This window comes from Haliotis rubra, unplaced genomic scaffold (genome assembly GCF_003918875.1).
Source record: "Haliotis rubra isolate DU_JTF1 unplaced genomic scaffold, ASM391887v1 Scf249, whole genome shotgun sequence".
NCBI classification, from domain to species: Eukaryota; Metazoa; Mollusca; class Gastropoda; order Lepetellida; family Haliotidae; genus Haliotis; species Haliotis rubra.
Genome location: NW_025766547.1, coordinates 1164664 through 1188269, shown reverse-complemented (window position 1 = coordinate 1188269; position 23606 = coordinate 1164664). Strand labels below are relative to the sequence as shown.

The 23606-nt window shown below is 43.3% G+C and overlaps 1 protein-coding gene across 1 annotated transcript in view; it reads right to left on the bottom strand.

Annotated features, from left to right (window-relative positions):
- Positions 1-2696: 2696 nt before the first annotated feature.
- The window catches only part of LOC124279271 (NACHT and WD repeat domain-containing protein 2-like), a 63333-nt gene continuing 42423 nt past the window's right edge, over positions 2697-23606 (bottom strand). Inside the window, 9 exon segments of the mRNA XM_046715094.1 lie at positions 2697-5833; positions 5836-7007; positions 8304-9487; positions 10652-10693; positions 10695-10814; positions 11638-12032; positions 12738-12903; positions 13522-13725; positions 19686-19802. Of these exon segments, the coding sequence (XP_046571050.1) occupies positions 4422-5833; positions 5836-7007; positions 8304-9487; positions 10652-10693; positions 10695-10814; positions 11638-12032; positions 12738-12903; positions 13522-13725; positions 19686-19802 (4812 nt within the window). The 3' untranslated portion in view covers positions 2697-4421.

Here is a 23606-nt window from a genome sequence, read left to right as displayed (position 1 = left end):
AGACCCAATAACCTCACGGTATTGGATACCTATTCTCTCCATGCCTTGTCTTCTAAATAACCAACATTTGGAATGCCATTTACTACATACATACATACATACATACATACATACATACATACATACATACATACATACATACATACATACATACATACATACATACATACATACATACATACATACATACATACATACATACATACATACATACATACATACATACATACATACATACATTCACACAGACAGACATACAGACATACAGACTACTCCAGTGTCATAAGGACCACTAACAAGGTGTACGTGCTGGTCGATGTTCCTTGACCTCTATATACAAAGCGTACTGGATCATGGGAAGGAATATTGGAAGATCTGAGCTTCACGTGTCTGCTATTGTGAGCTCATCGTCAATTTGATGTGTTCGATTACCAATAGAACATAACGTTACAGTGGAGGATAAATATGATAGCCTGTGAAGTGTCTTTAACACGGTCGGTAGATGTACGGTGTTAGATCTGTCTTATATATAATACTGTGTTAATGTCGGTCGGATTTCAGTGAATGTCCGTCCTATCGCTGTGTATGTTCGTCGTTTGTCCGTTAATGTGGGTCGAATTTCAGTGAATGTCCATCCGATTGCTATGTATGTTCGTCGTATGTCCGTTAATGTCGGTCGAATTTCATTGAATGTCCGTCGTATCGCTGTGTATGTTCGTCGTATATCCGTTAATGTCGGTCGCATTTCAGTGAATGTCCATCCTATCGCTGTGTATGATCGTCGTATGTCCGTTAATGTCGGTCGCACTTCAGGGAATGTCCATCCTTTCGCTGTGCATGTTCGTCGTATGTCCGTTAATGTCGGTCGAATTTCAGTGAATGTCCGTCGTATCGTTGTGTATGATCGTCGTATGTCCGTTAATGTCGGTCGAATTTCAGTGAATGTCCATCCTATCGCTGTGTATGATCGTCGTTTGTCCGTTGATGTCGGTCGAATTTCAGTGAATGTCCGTCATATCGTTGTGTATGATCGTCGTCTGTCCGTTAATGTCGGTCGAATTTCACTGAATGTCCATCCTATCGCTGTGTATGTTCAGCGTATGTCCGTTAATGTCGGTCGCATTTCACTGAATGTCCATCCTATCGCTGTGCATGTTCGTCGTATGTCCGTCGAATTTCAGTGAATGTCCATCCTATCGTTGTGTATGATCGTCGTATGTCCGTTAATGTCGGTCGAATTTCACTGAATGTCCGTCGTATCGTTGTGTATGATCGTCGTATGTCCGTTAATGTCGGTCGAATTTCAGTGAATGTCCATCCTATCGCTGTGTATGATCGTCGTTTGTCCGTTAATGTCGGTCGAATTTCAGTGAATGTCCGTCGTATCGTTGTGTATGATCGTCGTATGTCCGTTAATGTCGGTCGAATTTCACTGAATGTCCATCCTATCGCTGTGTATGTTCGTCGTATGTCCGTTAATGTCGGTCGCATTTCAGTGAATGTCCATCCTATCGCTGTGCATGATCGTCGTATGTCCGTTAATGTCGGTCGAATTTCAGTGAATGTCCATCCTATCGTTGTGTATGATCGTCGTATGTCCGTTACTGTCGGTCGAATTTCAGCGAATGTCCATCCTATCGTTGTGTATGATCGTCGTATGTCCATTAATGTCGGTCGAATTTCACTGAATGTCCATCCTATCGCTGTGTATGATCGTCGTATGTCCGTTAATGTCAGTCGAATTTCAGTGAATGTCCATCCTATCGCTGTGTATGATCGTCGTTTGTCCGTTAATGTGGGTCGAATTTCACTGAATGTCCGTCCTATCGCTGTGTATGATCGTCGTATGTCCGTTAATGTCGGTCGAATTTCACTTAATGTCCATCGTATCGCTGTGTATGATCGTCGTATGTCCGTTAATGTCGGTCGCATTTCAGTGAATGTCCATCCTTTTGCTGTGCATGTTCGTCGTATGTCCGTTAATGTCGGTCGCATTTCAGCGAATGTCCATCCTATCGTTGTGTATGATCGTCGTATGTCCGCTAATGTCGGTCGCATATCAGTGAATGTCCGTCGTATTGTTGTGTATGATCGTCGTATGTCCGTTAATGTGGGTCGAATTTCAGTGATTGTCGATCCTATCGCTGTGTATGTTCGTCGTATCTGTGTGCATACCCATCGTAGCTCCGTGTATCTCGGTCCATGTCAGTCTACTTCTGTCGTATCTTTCTGTATATCCGCGTTGTGTATGCGTACGTCCGTCGTAGCTCCGTGTATGTCGGTCGCATCTTTGTCGTATCTCAGTGTATATCCGTATATGTGCGCCGTACCTATGTGTTTGTCCATCATATCTCGTAATAATGAGCAAGGCATGGCCATAAGTGAAAATGTTCCGGATCTTTCTGGATCGTATTTATACGCACCTCCCTGTAATTTTTGTACCTCATCTGTCTATATCCGTATTTAGCACATTTTGTCCACATCATCTGGGATCGGTTGGGTAGCCTCGTGGTTAAAGCGTTCGCTCGTCACGCTGAAGACCCGGGTTCGATTCCCCACACGGTATTTCTGGTGTATCCCGCCGTGATATTGCTGGAATATTGCAGAAAGCGGCGTAAAACCAAACTCACTTAGTCACACCACTTCCTCTGCCTCATCATTTCCGTATACGTAAATAAACAATATGGTACTGACACTGTTCTTTTACATCAGTTTTATTGCCCTGTGACGTGTACATTACCATTTCTTTAGTATTGAAGCTGACAATTCAGTCAGCGACTGTCATAATGATCATAAGGCCACAACAAATTGAGTATTTGTTCTTCGTGTACCCTTTCCTATGGCAAATTGTTTAAGAGGATAAATATGCTGAGTGTGTCTTGTGACAACAGTTAAGCCTCTATTGAGGGTACATCCCTGATACGATAATGGACGGTATTACTGAAATGGAAAATAAAATGAATCTTCACGGCTTACCCAAACAATAACCTTGTTCGTTGAAGATCATGGATAAAGTAAAAATGAAGTTATGAGAGAAGAAGTATATTCGGTTCCTTAGTTTAGGCCTGATTTACAGCATTTACTTTCCTGTGGCAGACATCTCAGAACCAGTCGTCCCCATCTTTATCCTAACCATGACCAACCCCAACCCCCTCCCCACCACCCCTCTTCCCCTTCCTTCACTACCCTCCAAATATTTAATTAATTAACAAACATAAAATGGAAATGGGTAATAGAAGCGGAGAACAAATACTCAATTTGTTGAGACATTACTTGTTTTCTAAACCCTACGTGACATATGCTGGTTGACGACAGTAAATATGCTTCTCAACCTTTGACAGGAACATCAAACTGATTTAGTATAGTACGAACGGTAAATGGTATGAAACATTCCCTGTATCCCTGTCAGAGGTTGAGTAGTATATACTGGTGTCCGGTGACATTGGTTGGCACCTGCTTGGTCCAACGTCACGTCAACGTTATAAGAGAATGAAGCAGAATCAAATATTCCATAATGGTTTAAGTGGTATCAGCGTCACCCTTAGATACCGCAGTTGTCAATCCATGCTGGAGTGTTTGGCAAACTTGATGACTATTTACCATCTCCTTATAGTCACAAATGTCTCCATCATGTGGAAATGCTAATACCTTTGAACTGATCTAACTGGTCCATGCTAAGTCTAATATTTGTGAATGCTAAAACGTGTAACAAAAAGCATCCGACAAAATCATATCGGATGCTTCATTCGGAGAATGCTGAAGAATATCATCGTGTCCACATCGAAAGTTAACTAGAAGGCTGGACTGATGCGGATTCTACACACATATCTATCTGAAGCTAACATCCTTGGACAATGAAGTAGAAATAAAGTTTCATAGAGTTGCCTTCCTTTACTGCCTGGCGATTTCAAAATCACATCCTGGCGAAGATCGGAACATCTTTGTAGCAATCATGACTACACGATTCATTATGTGGACGGGCATAGTAAACAATGTATTAATGATACAGTTGCATCTAATCCTCTCAAGGGTAATGCGCGTGTATTGTTATGCACAAGTGACCTTTGATTATTTCTAATGGCAGATGGTAGGCAGTATATTGACATCAACACGATGGCGAACATTTCATAGGCTTGTCCTCTTGAACATCAGTGTGTATAGTTATCGTTTTGCCAGTAAGTGCACCTTGCCCAACAGCCAACACGGTTTGTAGTCAAAGTAAAGAAAGCCTCGAAGGGTGGGGCACCTTTAAGATGATGGTCCTGAACCAAAATGACTAGATTAAGTAGGACCAAGGAAACAAAAAATGAAAAATAATATAAAAGGTATGGACGGAGGCATGGGAATGGTGTGTGTGGAACGTTGGATGGAAGAAAAACAAAAATCTACTGGCCCATTATCCTAGAGATTCCTCCGCTTCCCTAAGAAATGACACAGGCTCGTGACTTTTGAGCTCCCCTTGCTTTCGCCACAAACCTTGCTACCTGCAGAGCAGTGCCTATGGTAGTCTTAGCTTGAAACACATCCCCATTTGCAGCTCCTCTGCCGTTAGATGCTTTGTGTAGTTGACGACTTGGCAGTGATTTGATTAATTCCTGACTGCTTTCCTCCCCTGGGTCTGCCAGTGTCAATACAGTCAGACTCCCATCCACAGCACTGATCACAAGACTTGAACCCATCTCATCCCCAACCATACACCTAACATCAGCAGAAGCTTTAAAATTGGCCACCATCTTGCAGTCTGACACACGGAACACTCTGATTGTTCTTCGTCCTGAATGGTAATAGACTACATGTTTGTCATTCTTTGTGAACATGACCTTAATTGAAAACACCCCCTCTGCTACTTTAGGGATCATCGTTTTCACGGTCTTTCCTGTCCGCACTTCAATAAGCTGTAAACCACCTCGGAGAGGAGCATACAAACCGATCTTCCCGTTCTGAGTAGCACATCCGTTCCATCCCTTCACAGATCGCACCAGAGTCTTCTTCTTCAAATCCAGAATATTCCCTTTGTCGGGATCAATCACCGCTATCTGGTTCTGATCATGGGGCATTGCCACTAGGTGGGAGTATTCAACGTAATTATTATACTTCAGCTGCAGGTTGTACAGATGTGTTCCAGTTTTAGCATGGTAAGCACCGATCACATCCCCACTTTTGTCACTGGCTGGAACTGCTAGAAACAGTCCTTCTTTCGTCAGGACAGGCTGTCTGTACTTTTTGACATTGTATTCAAATTTGTACACATCCTCCACCTCTGGAATTGAGAAACAAGAGCAAACTCCTTTTCCAACTGCGGATTTGGCAACTGCAATGACTCTTGTGTCTTCCTCGTTGAGTTGTACCATCTGAACATCTCCCAACTGAATTGTCTTGAAAGCCTTTTCCTTTTCAACATCCCAGAACACAAGGCTTCCTGATTCAGCTGAAATGATGTAGGCGCCATCATCGGTACACACTGCATGAGTAACTATAGCACTTCTTGAATTGCTGGCAAAAGCCTTTACCAGCCGACCAGTCTCAGTGTTCCACACAGCAACCAGATTCCGTGTAGTCGTGACACAGATCCCAGCCTTGGGACACAGATGTATTGTTTCAATGGGTTTCTCAAGTCGGTCAATGGTATGAACCTCTTCCAGGATCTTATCGAAGTTCCATACCTTAATGGTTTTATCCATTGAAGATGATATGACAACATTGCACCCAACATGAACAGCCGTCAAGGCGATGATTCGACCAAAATGACCATCCAGGGTTTTCACCAGATTACCCTGTTTCACATCCCATACATAAAGGTTTTTCCGTACTCCAGCAACAACAAACTGGTTCCCTTGGTGAACACGACCATGCTTGTGAGCTGGTTCTTGGCTGGAATGTTTCTTGTTGCTGGGGGCAGTTTGAGTTCTCGGACCTTGTCGGTTTTAAGATCCCATAGCTTATATCCAAGAGCTGATGTTGCTATCAAGTAGTTTTCTTCTTCTGTGAGGGTCAAGGCAAACACCTGGTCTGTGTTGTCTCCAAGCGTCCTGTCATACTTCCAAACACTTTCCTCACGCTTGTACACAGCAACAGCGTTGTCGCTGATCTCGATGCAAGCATAAAGGGTCTTCTTGTCCGCAGTTATGGCTATTGCACTGTGAAACTCAAACGGATCAATGGACCTATCCTGAACCTCCAGCGCCATGTCATTGTCATCTTCTGTTCCACTTTTAAGGATCAAATAGTTCTTCTCATCCTCGGCAAATATAACCTTAAGAAGCCTCATCTTCAACTCAGACTCAAACCGTCCGACAGGTTTTCCTTCAATGGTGTAGAGATGCCACTGGCTCTGAATCCAAATTGCAATGTGAGTATTTGACACGGTAGTGCCATCAACAGTTTGTGAGTTGTCCCCAGTGACTGGCGTGATGACGGAGAACTCTCCAGTCTTGATGGAACATACAACCACTTGGTTATTGTTCGTATGGCTGACTGCGTACTTGTCACTCGGGGATATAGATATTGAGGACATGATCCCAGAAACACCAACAGCGATGTTCCGAAACACGACTCCAGTCGACAGGTCCCAGATGATGATCTTGTTGGAAGCAGTGACGAGGTACTTAGCATCTGAAGTGACGGCTATTCCATAAGGTGCAAAGGCGTGCCCTTCCAGTGAGTATTGTAACGGGCCACTTGGCGTGTGGAGACAGTGAAATGCAGGGACCAGGGCGCAGTTTGGGAGACCGTCAGTGTCACATTGCTCAATCAGACTTCTGATCTTGGGGTTATGTGCGTAGTAAGGGAGCAGTCTCCCTGTAATCTGAGGCCCCAGCATGCTTGGGTAGTGGTTCAGGATGGAGCTAGACAGTCGTATGGCGTCGGCGATGAGTTTGACGTCTTTGTCGTACACATGCTCCAGAAGATCCTCGAAGTCGGCCAGAACGCTCTGAAGTGGCATGGAGCTCAGTTTGGCATGGAGCCAGTTGTAGTTGAACAGAACAGTCTCGTACAGATCATCATATCTGCAAACATAGTGCAAACATACATAAGGTTACAAGGTCAGTACTAACCTTGTCTTCTGTGTTTTCAAGTCATATAAAATAGCTATAGTGCTACACTGGGATCATTAAAATCATATCTGTTATATTCACATAATGTCACTGTCAGCGTTAATATGCAACGATTACAATTTGTAGCCTAGCGATTGAGGCGTTCGTTCGTCGTGACTAAGGCCCAGATTTGATTTCCCATATGGATACAATTGTGCCCCATGCCATGATATTGTGGCATATTGCTCAAAGCGGGGTAAAACCCAACTTACTACAATTTGTTTTCATTTGAAAATGGCCTAAACACCAACATAGACCAACACCAACACCAATTAGACATAGATACATAAAACGTATTGTACACCAAAACATGCATGTGTAAATTATGAGGATGTCGGGTGTTGTACTGGTGGTTTTCAGTCACAGGATATATTTCAGTTACCTGTGGAGTTGGTACCCCACAACCAATGATTGTCTCAAAAGGAGATTAGACGGAAGAGTTAGTCAAACTAGGTGTTATCGTACCCAGTCGATATTTTACGTTCCTCATAATACCAGTCACCTGTTTATCTGATCGAGGTTGTGTTACAGCTGGAACAGAGTGGCGCTGAACAAGGTTTGAAGAGATACCCGAAGCGTCAGTAAAATACCCAAACCCGCCCGCTATGTTGGCACAATACCTACATCGTTCACAAATTCAGCTGATTCCTTACTATGGTAGGTGTGTGAATGTGCTAACAGGTGTGTGAATGTGCTAACAGGTGTGTGAATGTGCTAACAGGTGTGTGAATGTACTAACATGTGTGAGTGTGCTAACAGGTGTGTGAATGTACTAACAGGTGTGCGAGTGTGCTAACAGGTGTGTGAATGTGCTAACAGGTGTGTGAATGTGCTAACAGGTGTGTGAATGTACAAACAGGTGTGTGAATGTGCTAACAGGTGTGTGAATGTACTAACAGGTGTGTGAATGTGCTAACAGGAGTGTGAATGTGCTAACAGGTGTGTATTTTTTTCCGCTAGGTGTGAATGTGATATTATGCATTGCATTATGCGTATACAACGATCGACTGGTACACACCCTCCTTGAGCATATTCTATCATAATGATTTGTTTTATGTTTTGGGGGGGTTTTGTAACTTGACTGATTGTGTGGATCCGTGAAGACTTGTTCATGCCTCCGACCATTTATTTGGTGCCTTTGTACAGATGAATATTGCTAAGCACGGCGTAAAACAACGTTCACTCACTAGTTTCCTTCTGACAACTTACCTGTGAGACCTGATCAGATGGAAAGGCAGCTCATTAAGTTTTCTAAGATTATATCTTGTCACCTGCCCCTCCTTGTTGTAGAACACAAGTGGCTGCACCGGGACCTTCCTGTCGCTCTCGCCTTTAGTTTCATCCAGGAAGAACCTCTGTCTTTGCAACTCGGAGTATTCGTAAGGCTTCGGTCGCCCCCCTCCCCACGTCCCCAGGAAATAGTCAGCCATCTCAGAATGCATTGCACTTACAAAGTTGAGGTTCTTGAAATACCTCTCCCTGGCAGCGTCGATGAACTGGCGATGGTACCAAAATACAACATTGACACCATCGGCCTCCCGTTCACTGAGATAGCCGGGTAGGTCGCCTCTGATGCGGGTCCAGAGTAGAGGTGGGATGCGTCGTACTGGAGGCAGATGGTACTGGTAAACGTCGTTCAGGACTTTGTCGTCCAGGGACAACATGTCCTCCAGTTCCGCTTCAGAGAGTCCACTCTTGGAGGCTGTGATGTACCCCAGAGCATGGGACACGAGGGTCTTTCCGTGCTGGTTCTCAATCTTCTCGTAGAGCTTCATGATGCTTTCGTGAATAGAACTACAGAGATTTGTGAGCTTCGGACTAGTGTAGCTCTTCCAGCGGCAGATCTCATCAAACACAAGCTTTACAAACAGAGGTAGATTGCACTTTGTGATTGCTTCATTTACGATACCCCACTGACTCTCTGTGACGGTTCTGTTGATGGTTTTCAACCAAGCCTTCAGGATGGTGCTGCTGAGGTTCTCACCCAGCGGCAGCACGGGCACAAAGTTGTCCTCGTCATCAATCATGATCTTCAGGGTGTCCAGGAGGTTGTAATAGTTAGGGAGCGTGGACACGATGATTTTGACATGTGGAGGGAGAAGTGCCGGCAGCCAAGTCAATGTGTGGGCGCCGTACGCCCCGGACAGCTGGTCCAGCGAGTCGAGGAACATCACTATAGGTTTGCTCTCTGGAGTCAGGGACAACAACTTCTTCAAGTGTTGACCAAGGGGAGCTAACTCTTCTGGTATTTCGTCCAGTGGCTCCCCTATGAGGTATGCCACCTGGTTACACAGGCTGCTCAGGAGGGGCATGATGGTGGAACTTCCGGGGGTCGTTCCCAGGAACCGCAGGATCATAATGGGGGACTTGTCTTCGGAGAACCAGCTCTTCACCTGTAACACAACTGAGAAATATACTGACGGACAAAAATAACGGAAAGGCTTCTGTGGAAACTACAACGTTTAAACGTGGATTCCCATCTTCTGCTCGTGCCAAAACGGGGAATCATGTCGTATTTCTAAGTATGATTTCATCTTTGACATTTGAGCTTCTGAGTTTCTCTTAGGAATCTATCTATATTTGATTTAAGTAATCTGTGATCAATATGTTTCCTATTTATTAGCATCATCTAAAAACGCGGTAGATGGACAGGTTTTTCCCTCTTTTAAGACTGAATAATCAATTGTGTAGTGGAAAACATCAAATTATTCACAATAAATCAGGACAATGCAAGAACAGGATGTTGATAGATCCCTTATGCCGCTGGAAATAAATAAGAAAAATAAATATCAACGTCTAAATTTAGTTGACTGTAATATCTTTTCCTGTGTACAAACACTCAGCAAGAACGTAATTCAATAAAGAGAATGTTACCATTGCTACCCTGCGGTGTAAAACAACTTCCTTATTTTAAAATTTATTACAAGAAAGACGCATCCATGCTAAAAATAGTCTACACGGCTTCAAGCTCCAAGGCAATGGCCTTTAGATATTCGAGCTTGGATCAGACAGGCCGGTGGTTAATATAATGACTTTCGAGCCAAGAATGATGTCACACATTCAAACAACTCAATGACACCAAAATGCATCTCTATATGTGTCATCGTAAGCGTAAACTGATGCTCATGCTGTCAGTTGATTGTCTGGTCCAAACTAAATTATTTACAGACTGCCGCCATATAGCATAGATATTGCTGAGTGCGGCGTTAAACAACAGACCGTCCGACCGACAACTGACACCAAAACGAATCCCTATACGTGTCATCGTTTGCGTAGACTGATGATCATGACGTCAGTCACTGGATTGTCTGGTGATGGCAGTCACTGGATTGTCTGGTCCAAATATCTACACCAGAAATTTCACTTTGTACCCGTGTGGGCGGACAGACTGCCTACCACTATGCCCCTCATATGGCTGAACAATGCTGAGTGCGACGTTAAACAGCATCCAAACAAACCGATATCACAGAGAATTAGAGGTCACTATATTCATCATTAGTGACATGGATCTCTACTCTTACTCGGACCTTACGAGTGACCGTGTCTTCAACACCCACCTGACTGGCCCCCTTCGCCATGAGGGAGGTCTTCCCACATCCCACTCTCCCCACACAGCACCAGGGGCATGTTGGACGGCCCGATGACGTACTGGTGGATCTTCTCAACGACTTCCTCCCGACCCCGGAACACGGTGCAGAACATCCGGCATGCGTGCATGTGCTCGAAAATAGAACAACTGGTTGTCAGGGAAAGCTGGGTACGGTTCCGACAAATATAGTTTGTTACTCTCGTCTTAAAACATGCTGGATTGACATGTTAAACGACTTCAACTGTGTTTTGGCCTCCTTTCTAAAAGATTATATATGTTTCTAACCAATACATAGCTTCCTCGATTTTTAGAGAATTTTAGTGACATGGCTCCTGACTTAAGTTAGTTACAACCAGTACAGAAGAACATTCACAGCAAATTTACATGAACACGTTCGTGGTCATTAAAGGAACTGAAAGGCAAAAGAATGTAAACACTAAAGTGCTGAAAATAGGATTTGACCAAATACTTACAAATGTTATCAAAACGTTAAAACTAACCTAAAAACCAATCGCTGAAAACTGCAGGTACAAGAGATCAAATGCATTACCGTCGGATAATAATTTTATTTTTGGTTTTATTCTTAGACACCATCAAACATGGGTGTTCCTGTGTCGCCGCACCCGTGAAGGTCAGGCTTAGAAATGGTCTTCAGCAACCAATGCTTATCATAAGAGGCCACCAACGGGATCGGGTGGTCAGGATCGCTGACTTGGATGACACATGTCATCGTATCCCAATTGCGTAGATCGATGCTCATGTTGTTGATCACTGGATTGTCTGGTCCAGACTCGATTATTTACAGACCGCTGTCATGAAGCTGAAATATTGTTGAGTGCGGCGTACAACTTAACTCACTCACTCACCCTTTGTTGGCGGTTGTTTACATGTGATAAGGAAAGAAGTGCTCCTGACAATACACCTACGACTGGAATGTCCTCCTGTTTATCTCACCTGTAAAGATTCAGTATAGATGACGTCACCAGCCAGCATCTCATGCTTGGACATGGCATTGTCCACGAGACGGATGATGTTCTCATAGAAATGGTCAATAAACTGTTCAAAGTAATCCTTGTGGGTTTCACTGTCGATGCCATCCTTCCCACTCCACTCCACCACAAAGCGGGCGATGTTGGACGCCGTTAGGACTTTGGGGATCTTCTCGTCCCGGAGGATCTTCAGGAACTTCTGGGCCTCACCGTCAACGTTGCGGGAGGCAAAGTCGACAAACTTGCCGGCGATCCGGAGGAGGGTGGTGTTGATGTTGGAGATGTCGCGGACGTATGCGAGGCAGTGTTCTTCTACATCTCTCGCCTTGAGGATGCCCCGCTCGATCTCTCTCTCGGTGACTGGAACAGGAGTAACCGATGTAAACACTGACAGTTCCACAAGATACCTGGCAGAAACTCCAGTTTCTGAATCAGCTGATGCGCTACGCCCTCTTTAGAAGATATTTTATGTATGCTTCAATAATTACGTGTTGGCACTACTGTTGCGTGAAGGCACTGATCGATAGCATGCACATGCAAGAAAGCACACACATACACAATTATGAGTACAATTCTACATAAACGCGTAACATTATTGAAAAACTATAATGTGATCTTCTTCACGAAGATGATAAAAGTATGTCATGGCGACACTGAAAACAACTGCCTCTTTATCTTTAATCTTCTTTCCGGGCTATAAATATGTTTGCTTATCAATACCAATTGTGTAATACATTTATACTTTTTTTGTGCATCATGTCACGCGTCTATGTCATGCTTTGTGTTGCTATAAGATATTATCGATACCTGTGTACATTGTTTCACGGCAAGGTGTGAGTTGAGTGTTAGGCTGATTTGAACATCATTTCAGATTTATCACTGTTTGTCAGTTTGACGTTGGCGGACACTTGAAGTGGTGCACGACTCAAGCTTTTACAATTTTACTGAATTCCCCGAACACGAAGATGTTGAGAAAATTGACAAAAAATCAAATTAAAGACGCGCCGGGGGTTCAAACGAATCGGATCTCGGATGGGTAAGGGAGGTAACTCTGTGCAACAATACTGATTGTGTGTGAGAGTTACCAGGACATGAAGTAGTTGTGCATCTGTTCCCGGTCAATCTTCTTAGTGATAAACAGCACCTGGGCCGCCTTCCTGATGATGCGTTGTAGCTTGCCGAACGTCTCCCACCACGTCGACTGGTCCTGCTCCTGCAGTCGGGGATGTCGCTACGCACACAAAACGTGGACGTTCATTAAGGCTAAGGTGTCCTGTATACAGGACACTGGGTGTCCCGTCGTCGGGGATGTCGCTACGCACACAAAATGTGGACGTTCATTAAGGCTAAGGTGTCCTGTATACAGGACACTGGGTGTCCTGACAGTTGTGTTGCGAGTGTCAGTGGCCTTACGGGTAGATCAATACTAATGTATGTGGGTCTTCTTGCAGATGCTCTAAATAATATTTGTTTGGATACTCACTGAGGCGAACGGGGAAAACGAGGAGTAACGGGAACTAGCGGAGAATAACGAGATCTGGGAGGGCTAAAGGGAACGATAACGAAGAATAACGGGACCTAGCGAAAACTATCGGAGTAAATGGTCTACCGAGGACGAGCAGAAACTATGAGGGAGACACTCGGGGACTGTCATGTTCCGACGGACATATCTGCTGTGACATTTAAGGAAATATGTAATAATCCATTTCATGAATACTGAAACATTCAAACTGATCCATATGGGAAGTGAAGTAACTCTTTGATCAACCAAAGTAATCCGCATGTTTGCGATTAATATTAGCGACATAAATGCGACATTACGGATGTCAACATGGAAGTGACTGGATACCTTGTTGTTGAAGTTTGTAAGGATGGAGCTGATTGGCTGAAGTATATACACAGGTGGCACGGAGTTCTCGTCCACCTTGTACCACGTGTCAAACAGTTCCAGCTCGCTCTGCACGTTCTTTGCCACCTCCCGCAGCATGAGAAACTCGCTCGCCGGTATGTGGGTCGGGAGGGGGCGGTATCCATACTTCTGGCCGAGAAACACCTACAGCAGAGAAATACACACAATGCATTATGTTGGTGACCTTAATACGTTGTACTAACGCTGCAAGTCCTTATCATGTACAGGTAAATAATCGAAACATTTTCATGAAAAATAAAAATGAATAAATAAATTTAAAAAATATAAAAATAATCGAATTTTTAGCTCGCTTGGATGACAGCATGATCATCGACCCAGGCAATCGCTCAGGTCACACCACCGAGAACTTCGATCCAGATACAACTGGCTCCCTCCTCCACGCAAAGCGACCGCCTTCGTGGTGTAGTGGTTAGAGCGTCCGCCCGGAGAGCGGAAGGTCGCTGGTTCGATCCCCGACCGCGTCATACAAAAGACGTTAAAATATGGTACTCCCTGCCTGGCGCTCGGCATTAATGCAACAAGGCTGGTACGAGTCAGTATAATGTTACATGGGGTATTCATGCTTCACTGCGGCATGGTATCACAGTGGGCTAGCACTATAAAACCAGCTTCAGTCTAGGCTAGTACAAGCACGTCTTATGAGCACGACGTTAAACCCAATTCCACCATTCCACTCCATGCAAGGCATACGGAAGTTTACAACATACTGCTGAGGCTTTTCATGGTGTGACACGTCATACTTTCATTTCCCATCAAGACGCGGTGTGTAGCCTAGTGGGTAAAGCGTTCGCTCGTCTCGCAGAAGACCCGGGTTCGATTCCCCACATGGGTACAATGTGTGAAGCCCGTTTCTGGTGTCCCCCGCCGTGATATTGCTGGAATATTGCTAATAGCGGCTTGCAATCACACTCACTCATTTCCTAACAAGTGCATATGCCAGATATCAAGCAGGTCATCAAAATTGACACTTTGGTGAACCCTGTGGACACCCATGGTTCCATCTCACATTGCCATTAACACTGCATCATGTTCTCCAGTGAGTTGTGATGCATCAAACAGTACTTCCATCCCCAAACGATGCTGAGTAACAATGTTTTCTCAGGCGCTTTTAGCAATATTCTATCACGTCGGAGGACACCAGAAATGTGCTTCCCACATTGTACCCATGTTCGGAATCAAACCAGGGTCTTTAGGCGTGACGGGTGAACGCTTCAACCACTAGGCTACCCCACCGCCCCTGTACCCGTGGCGTACTCCATTCAAACTGCCAATAACAATGAGTTAGATTCCCCCAACAATCAAATACCAATACTCCTCTATTCCAAAACTATGAATAACGCCAAAGCCGATGGAATGTTTTCCGCTTGTAAACCCGTGCACAGCCATCAGAACAGATGAACACACTGATGAACCGTGTCATGCCCCGGTCTTCGATCTGAACATCAGAAGTTACCTACACGGAGGCAGGTCCGGGAGACGGTAACGTGGACACACAAGTACACGTGTTACTGGACGTTGGGTCCGACTGTTGTGCTCCCTCAACCGGATGCCTAGGAATCTGCTACTATGTGATCACAATAAAGAAAACCTCCGAGTTCTTGAGTTTGAGAATCATGTTTAAAACAAACACGCAAACATCCAAATTGTGCGCCGTGCATGACCATGCTCGTGGAAATTGTAAATCACGAGCTGGAAGTGGAAGTTTTAAAAGATGCATGATTACATTTCTTAATATTTCTTATGAACTTTATATGAAGCAAGGCTTTTCCGCTACTACGTAAACAATACGTCAGCATGAACCACGGAAGGCTGTTGAGAGTGCGTCAATCTCAATACCAGAAGCTATTGACAATACGTCAGCATGAACCACGGAAGGCTGTTGATAGTACGTCAATCTCAATACCAGGAAGCTATTGACAATACGTCAGCATGAACCACGGAAGGCTGTTGAGAGTACGTCAATCTCAATACCAGGAAGCTATTGACAATACGTCAGCATGAACCACGGAAGGCTGTTGAGAGTACGTCAACCTCAATACCAGGAAGCTATTGACAATACGTCAGCATGAACCACGGAAGGCTGTTGAGAGTACGTCAATCTCAATACCAGGAAGCTATTGACAATACGTCAGCATGAACCACGGAAGGCTGTTGAGAGTACGTCAACCTCAATACCAGGAAGCTATTGACAATACGTCAGCATGAACCACGGAAGGCTGTTGAGAGTACGTCAACCTCAATACCAGGAAGCTATTGACAATACGTCAGCATGAACCACGGAAGGCTGTTGAGAGTACGTCAATCTCAATACCAGGAAGCTATTGACAATACGTCAGCATGAACCACGGAAGGCTGTTGAGAGTACGTCAACCTCAATACCAGGAAGCTATTGACAATACGTCAGCATGAACCACGGAAGGCCGTTGAGAGTACGTCAACCTCAATACCAGGAAGCTATTGGCAATACGTCAGCATGAACAGCGATTGGTTGTTGACAGTACCAGGAAGCTATAGACAATATGTCTGCAAAGAAGCCGTCAGCGTGAGTACAGGAAGCATAAACGCTGCGACATTGTTGACAAGACGTCCGCTTCAACAATAGAAGGCTATTAACAATACGTCAACAGACTGGAGCATTACTGACAATACGTCAGCATAAAAGCCAGGTCATTGTTGACAATACGTCCGCTTCAACAATAGGAGGCTATTAACAATACGTCAACAGACCGGAGCATTAATGACAATACGTCAGCATAAAAGCCAGGTCATTGTTGACAATACGTCAGGTTAAACAATAGGATGTTATGGACAATACGTTGATGTTGATGTTACTGACTGCTAGTCCCTTGTACATCAATATCGACACGACATTTTCTATTGGTTGTCACCGAAGCCAGGACGAGAAGCCGACGTGAAGCTCTGAAAATGTCTTCGTGACAAACGGCCATCCATTCTGCCGGTCACAGATGCCACGGGTTGAGCTGTCATAGTGTCATTTTCATGTGCGTTCCGGACCTACGCACCGCACCGGTCTTGTAATAAAACAATAGTTTCCCGGGGGGATATGGCACAGAAAAGATAAAAAGTCCACAGTGATCGTGGATTCTCGGATTCAACGAGACAAGCGACCAGCTGGAACATGTATCCACCAGCTGGTTTCCTAGTCAGACATGTCCAATGTAACCTATGCAAGTTGATGGTAGTCAGGATCTTTGACTATGGCGTATCACCGTATCTCTGTTTAGGCAGATCGATGTTCGTGTTATCAATTACTGGATTGTCAGCACCATGATGCCGTCATTTGGGTGGACAACAGCCAGGTGTAGCATTAAACAATATTAATTTCATATGTAACTGATATCACCACAAAACAAAATTATTTCAAACAATAACCAGCTTGTACCGTTCCAAACAATGCGGGCAATACACCACAAAAACAGTCATATTTGCCCACCACAATAAAACACAAATTTGACACTCGCACAATTAACTCTGAACAAGACAAGTCTTCTCATATTTAGAGGTCCCCATTAGTATCCAACTCTGTTGAATCAATAACGTTAAAACAAGTATTCATTTCTGTAGGACTGTTTTAAGAGACTTTATCAAATGCAGTTAATTGCCTCGCGGGAGACGGCGATTTGATTCACAAATGATCGACCAACACTCTCCCACCCCCCACAGATGCATCTAAGCATCTGTGTTTTTGTTATTGCGGTCGACCAGTTCCTTCCCGGTCTTGCTCCAGTGACTCCAGCCATGTTCTGTAAGACAACCATTCACGGCTCCTTACCCTTACTCTGAAGTCTAGGTGAACTTACTTAATAAAGTTGCTGAGCGTTTGATCACGTTTCGCTTAAGCCAATTTCGTTGTTCATAATAACTAATTGCTTATTGATTTCCTTATAAGGGCAGTGACAGAGCTGAACGAAATAAGCATAAGCTAATTACATGTTTTGTCCCCGACTTGTGACTCTGGGTACAATTAGGATAATATGCAGCTCATTAACGGAGCCGCCAGGGTACACTCTCGAGGTACAATGAACTTCCGTGATCCTGAAAGCTTTATATTGTTTGTTCACTCTGTGTGGAATTTTGACATGCTTGTGTAGATCAATATTCACCGATAGTTCGGGATCGCTTGTCCTGGCATGTGGTTTAGAGTTTCTTTTTAATGTTTCGTCCCTCGTGGCAATCCGGCGCCACTGTTTATAAACTAAACTGGTTCCTGTTTTGAACCTGGTTATTTGAGACACTGTGCTAAGGGACAGATCGTTCCATGCATGTGACGTTAACCTCTAAGTTCTTTTACTTTTTCCTGGAGTAATACAGCTAACATGACGTCATTGACGCACAAAAATGTAAAACGATCTTGGAATGTTGTGAATCTCATCTATCTTATTGTACACTAAGCACGTTCTGACAGGGATAGTCCGATAGGTCGTTGTGCTTACATACTTGCTTGACATGTCACCAGAATCAGTTTTGGGTATCTTGGAAGGACAATCCTACCAAAGGTATCTAGTGTAGCTAAGGTACGTTCTTGTGGCACTGTGACAGTTCTATAACCATCTGCATGGTTCCATTCTGGCCACGTTCCTTAAGTGGCAATATAAAACATCCCCATCAAAAGTACAGGAATATATCTTCTGACCACCGCGATAGGTTCCTTAAGTGACGATGTGTTAGCAAAGTGGTTACAGCGTTGGGCAGAAGACTAAGGTTCAAATCTTCACATGGAACAAGGTACCCATTCTTTTTGCCCCCGTCCATGTGGATGCTGTACAAGAGGGGTGCTCCATAATGCCTGGCCAGTGTTCAAATAAAGGCTTTAGATTAACTGCTACATTAATACACATCATAATCTATGTCTGGAAGACAATTTGCGAAGACTACCAATTGTTATACGTTAGTGTAAATTATTGCCAAACAATGTGGCAGTTGTTTGTTTTTTGTTAACATTAAGTAGAAATTCACACCACTGTGTTCTAACAATAATTAGTTTTCAGGAGCGTATTATTATATAATGTCAGCTGCGTGAATGTTTCTGTAGCCCAATGGTCGGGATCAAGAGTAACCTGGAAACTTCTAAAACAGCTATATTCTAATCCAACAGACATGAAACTAGAGGGTGTGAAGACTATATAAGTGGATAGGTGCATGTTCCTTCGCTTACAACAAGTCCTGCGGTTGTATTACGACCGTTATTTCACCCTGAGTATCAAGTTTAGGCCTTTGTTCAACTTGACCATCGCGTACTGGATTTCTAATTAATAATGTGTGTTGTTGACTCCTCATGCCTTGTTAATCCTATTTATTCTTACATATACATCAAACGGACTCTAATCTTCAACTTCATCTGATGTGTAAACACCAATCTATCATCATTTATACTTGTACAGACATCAATTATCCTCATGTCAGTAACCTTCCTAATTCATATTTCTGTACATCATACACTTGATAACCGCCATTGTATCTACCCTGAAAAGTCGCATTCATTGTAATAAAGAAGTGGTATATCAATGGAATTATCTCCCCTGTCGATATTAAACCATTACTCATGCTACTGTATTATGTACTGCCGTTGAATGTAATGCCACTGTGTAGTGTACTGTCGTTGAATCTACTTCACAGTAATGCGTATTGATTTGTGAATCTAGTTAATTATATAATAGATTTGTTAACATATAATATTTATTTATAATTTATTGGTTTCACATTTTTAACGTACTGTTTCAGGGTTAAAGTGCTGTTTCCTACTGGAAGACGACAAGTGACACAATTAGCCCGAGACTGCATAATTTATGTGATATTTGGGATAACATTCTTTCAGTAAAATACACATTGTAGCACTTGTATTAGGTTGAGTCCGATCTGAGGTTCGCAAATAGACTCTCATAGTCAAACGCCTAATCGACAGCACACAACATCAGTGATCTAACCCACTTAGCCACCGATAGTGGAAGCCGATTAGATGTCTGACGCAGTTACCTAAATTTATATTAAATTTTACCCCTTCCTAAATGGCATTGTGTATTTATAACCTCAGACTAGTCTCCGTCGAGAATCGCATTTCTCACCACAAAATTGGGGCCCATGGACAGTCTCTGACAGTTGTCGATTTCCTGCATACACAGCTCAGTGGTCATGTGGTCATCCGTAGCCTCGTCACGGACACCCCATCTCATGTCCACCACCTGCAACACAAAACACATCCGGTTACTGACATAGATACATAGCATCGACGTGAGTCAGGCGATCACCAGACTCGATCATCCGGCTAAACAGATTCTGTTTTGAAATTGACACGACGGATTACTGAAAACAAGGAATGACACCAGGTGTTCTTTAAACCGGAAGGTAGATGTCCCTTGAATTGCATACATCAGCTTCACCAGGAGGAACTGCGCATGCCCGAATTAATATGGTTCTGTCCATTTCCAGTTGGGAACACAAGTGGTTCAGTTGTTTAATGTACAGCAATTAAATGATAAGATTTGCCCCCCTTAACATCCTAGATTCGCTGATCGAGAAACCGATAATGATCTCAAGTTTGGTAGGTCCAGTCTCATGCGTGTGGGTTTCAACGCATCGCGGATTTTAAAAGCGTACTGTTCAAAGGTCATCGCCGCCATTTCTTTTCGAAGTCCTCACACACAAAAATACCTCTACATCGATAACGAGTAGGACAGCGCAAAACATTCGTATGTGTTAAAACTCTATCTAAAGATACTGGTTCTGTGGTAGACATGTGAAGGAATTTCCATATGTGATCATATGGATGCAATTCGGTAATTTGACCTCCTATGTTCCCGTGTTTGTTACAAGTCAACACTTGACTTGCCTTTCCGTGTGTTTATGATAGGGACAACTGGAGGAACGGATTACGCTAACACATTTAGCAGGAACCAGTTATCATCTCTGGTTTATAGTTATCCACGTACAAATGTTACCGATATCGTCGGAATACTCATAGAAAGTTTCTTATGATTATGGATTAGGTTTTGTTGCATTGGTCATAAGGCAAAGAAAAGGCCGCAACTATGAGAATGCTTCCAATAAACTAATAACATTTTTAATAATTTCTGTATCTGTTTAAATTCGGCTATTCACGAACACAATAATATTTGTTTGCTGACGTTATGGTCGAAAACTACCCCGAATAGCAACCAGATAAATACCCAACATTCTGGGCATACCAATACCTTGGTGTTTGTGAACGACATTAAGTCCAAAGTATTCCGACAAGTGAAACTAGATCTATATAAGTATACTATGCTTAACTGCCGAAGATCACCTGTAACACGTCCGTGGATTTAGATTTAACCACCAGCAAAACACCGACATTGGGTGACGGCTGGCACACTCACCGAGTGACTTGTGGGTTCCGGAGTAGACACTAATTGTGTGATAACGGGTTTGTGTCTTGTCAGTGGTCGCCAAAACAGGTGTTACTTGGAAATCACTTGGAATTAACTTGTAGTGACACACCCTAGATATGTAGTAGGTACAAGTAACCAAATAGTTCGACGTATTTCAAGTCAGTGTTGTTTTAGACCGTTTTAGCAAGATTCCTGTTGGGTGGGAACGCCAGAAATGAGCTTCCACACTGTAAATGGGGAATCGGAACGTGGTTTTCGTCATGACAATCAAATTCTTTAACCACCATGGTACCCCACTTCCCCATGTAATTCTGGAATAGTGAAGACGGGTGAATGAGCTTAACATTGTAACTACGTATTAACAGCTTATGAATAATCGAGTCTTGACGGGCACAACAGTGGTTGATAGACTGAGTACCCGGTACACAGTTTATTGTCAGGCAAGTATGTACAAGGTTATGTCTTGTCAGATGATTGTTCTTGTTATGTACGACCTGAAGAGGTTACTTGAATCAGGGGTTCAAAATTGTTTTAAAAAGCCACTTGCCACAGGGCAAGTGACTCTAAGAAAGAAACTTGTCCTGACTAATTTTCCACTTGCCCTGATTTTATGACATAATCATGGTGATGTAATTATGAAAGAAGAAATCAACATGTTATTTCATGTAAATGTTTACTGGACTATTTATTTAAAAGTTATAAATAGCAAAGAAAGATAACTCTATTTTATTATCATTGCGAAATTTAATAGCTACATTTTGAGCAGATATGAAATTAAATCCAAGTTTATTTGCAGTTTGAATCCATAAGTGGACATTTTCTTGTAGCCCCCGGACAAGTAAGATAACATTATTTGATTGCCCGAAATAAAAGCTGACTTGTCCCGGGCGTCGGGCGATGGGATATTTGAACCCCTGCTTGAATACATTTACCCCAAGTTTAAAATAATATTCAAAATATTATTACTTTTCTATTCATCACTGACAGAGTGGAAAAGATCGTAAATCGGGTTGTGTTTTTTTAATATTTATGCATGCATATCTGCTGGAAACGTCACAACAAGCTTGACATTACTTAGATAACCCGTTCGGCGTTACCACAGCGACGTCTTGCAATGTTGACACGTCACCTCAGTTAACCACATTGACATACAACTTATATTTGAATGAGTTAGCTGACACAAAACGTAACACTGTCAACCTTATCTGAAGACATCTGTGATGGACTGTCAGCGGACGTGTATTTTAGACATTGTTTATTCATGCAGTTTACACACTCGGATGAAAAATCTAGGAATAGCATGCCTAACAACAATTAAAGAATACAAGAAATTCTTACGCGAGAAACCGACAGGCCGAAACAATACACACAACCGCAACAAGAGAAGTTTCGATACAAACAATTTAATCTTTTAAACAAGATGGCTGGTTCGTCCAAACTGAAAGCTCTCGTCACGCGAACGAATGGAGATAAGAAACTACCCAGGTGCAATTCAAAGGGAGATAATTAGAACTATAATTGTCAAGTTAGTTATTCATTGGGAATTTCCGTTTATCAAAGCGTTCTTGACAAGTGCAATAAATGCAGGGTTTACAGAGTGTTTGCTGGGTGCATGTCGACGTGTGAGATGTATGTGAGTACGAGAGGTCACGAGATTCGTGGAGATACTGTGGCTTCAGGAAAACTTGCCAGACTTTCCTGAAGGTTATGGACCTTGGCCCCTTTCTCGAAAGCTCTCGTAAGCCTAAAATCTCGTATCTTTTCTTGTAGCATTCGTACCTCCTATGTGTAACATAGGGGTACGAATGCTAGTTCGTACGAGATCTTACGAACGTTTTGAGAATAGCTAGCCTGTTACGTAAGTGATGCTGTGATTCTGTCGCCATTGACGACAACGATGTCGTATCGTGGATGTACACTTACGACTTTACAAAATCTGTTTGATTTACTTTGAACCCTTCTTTATGGGTTATTAATGTTGGATGCCGGTGTATGTCATTTCAAGACTTGAATCGCTGGAGAAGTGGGAAGGGGAGGCCATCGTGCCGAGATTCGCTGTGCGTTCAAATTGATTCCAGTTTTCTGATTCGTGTTTCACATCTCAGACTTTCCTGTCCACACAACCAAACAACACCCGTGTAGGTACTTAGTGCTAAGTACAGAGTACTAAATACCCAGCGAATTAGTATGGAGGTGAGGTGAGATGAAAGTGGGTTTTACGTCGTGCTTGAGAATATTTCGCTCATATGACGACGCGCATGCGTGTGTATGTGTATGTGTAGGTGCGGCTGCTTGTACTAGCCCAGACTTAGGCTGGTTTTATAGTGCTAGCCCACTGAGATATCATGCCGCAGTGAAGCATGAATACCCAACTCAGAAACATTATACTGACTCCGAGCCGACCAGTCCTTGTTGTACCCATAAATGCCGAGCGCTAGGCAGGGACCAACAAGTACCATATTTTAACGTCTTTTGGTATGACGCGGTCGGGGATCGAACCCGCGATCTTCCGCTCTCCTAGTACGGAGGTAGGGTGTATGTACTATGTATGACTTGATCATTGAGTGTCATCTGTAACCCTGAGACAAGTTCATTATCCTCTCTGTAACCACACACCTA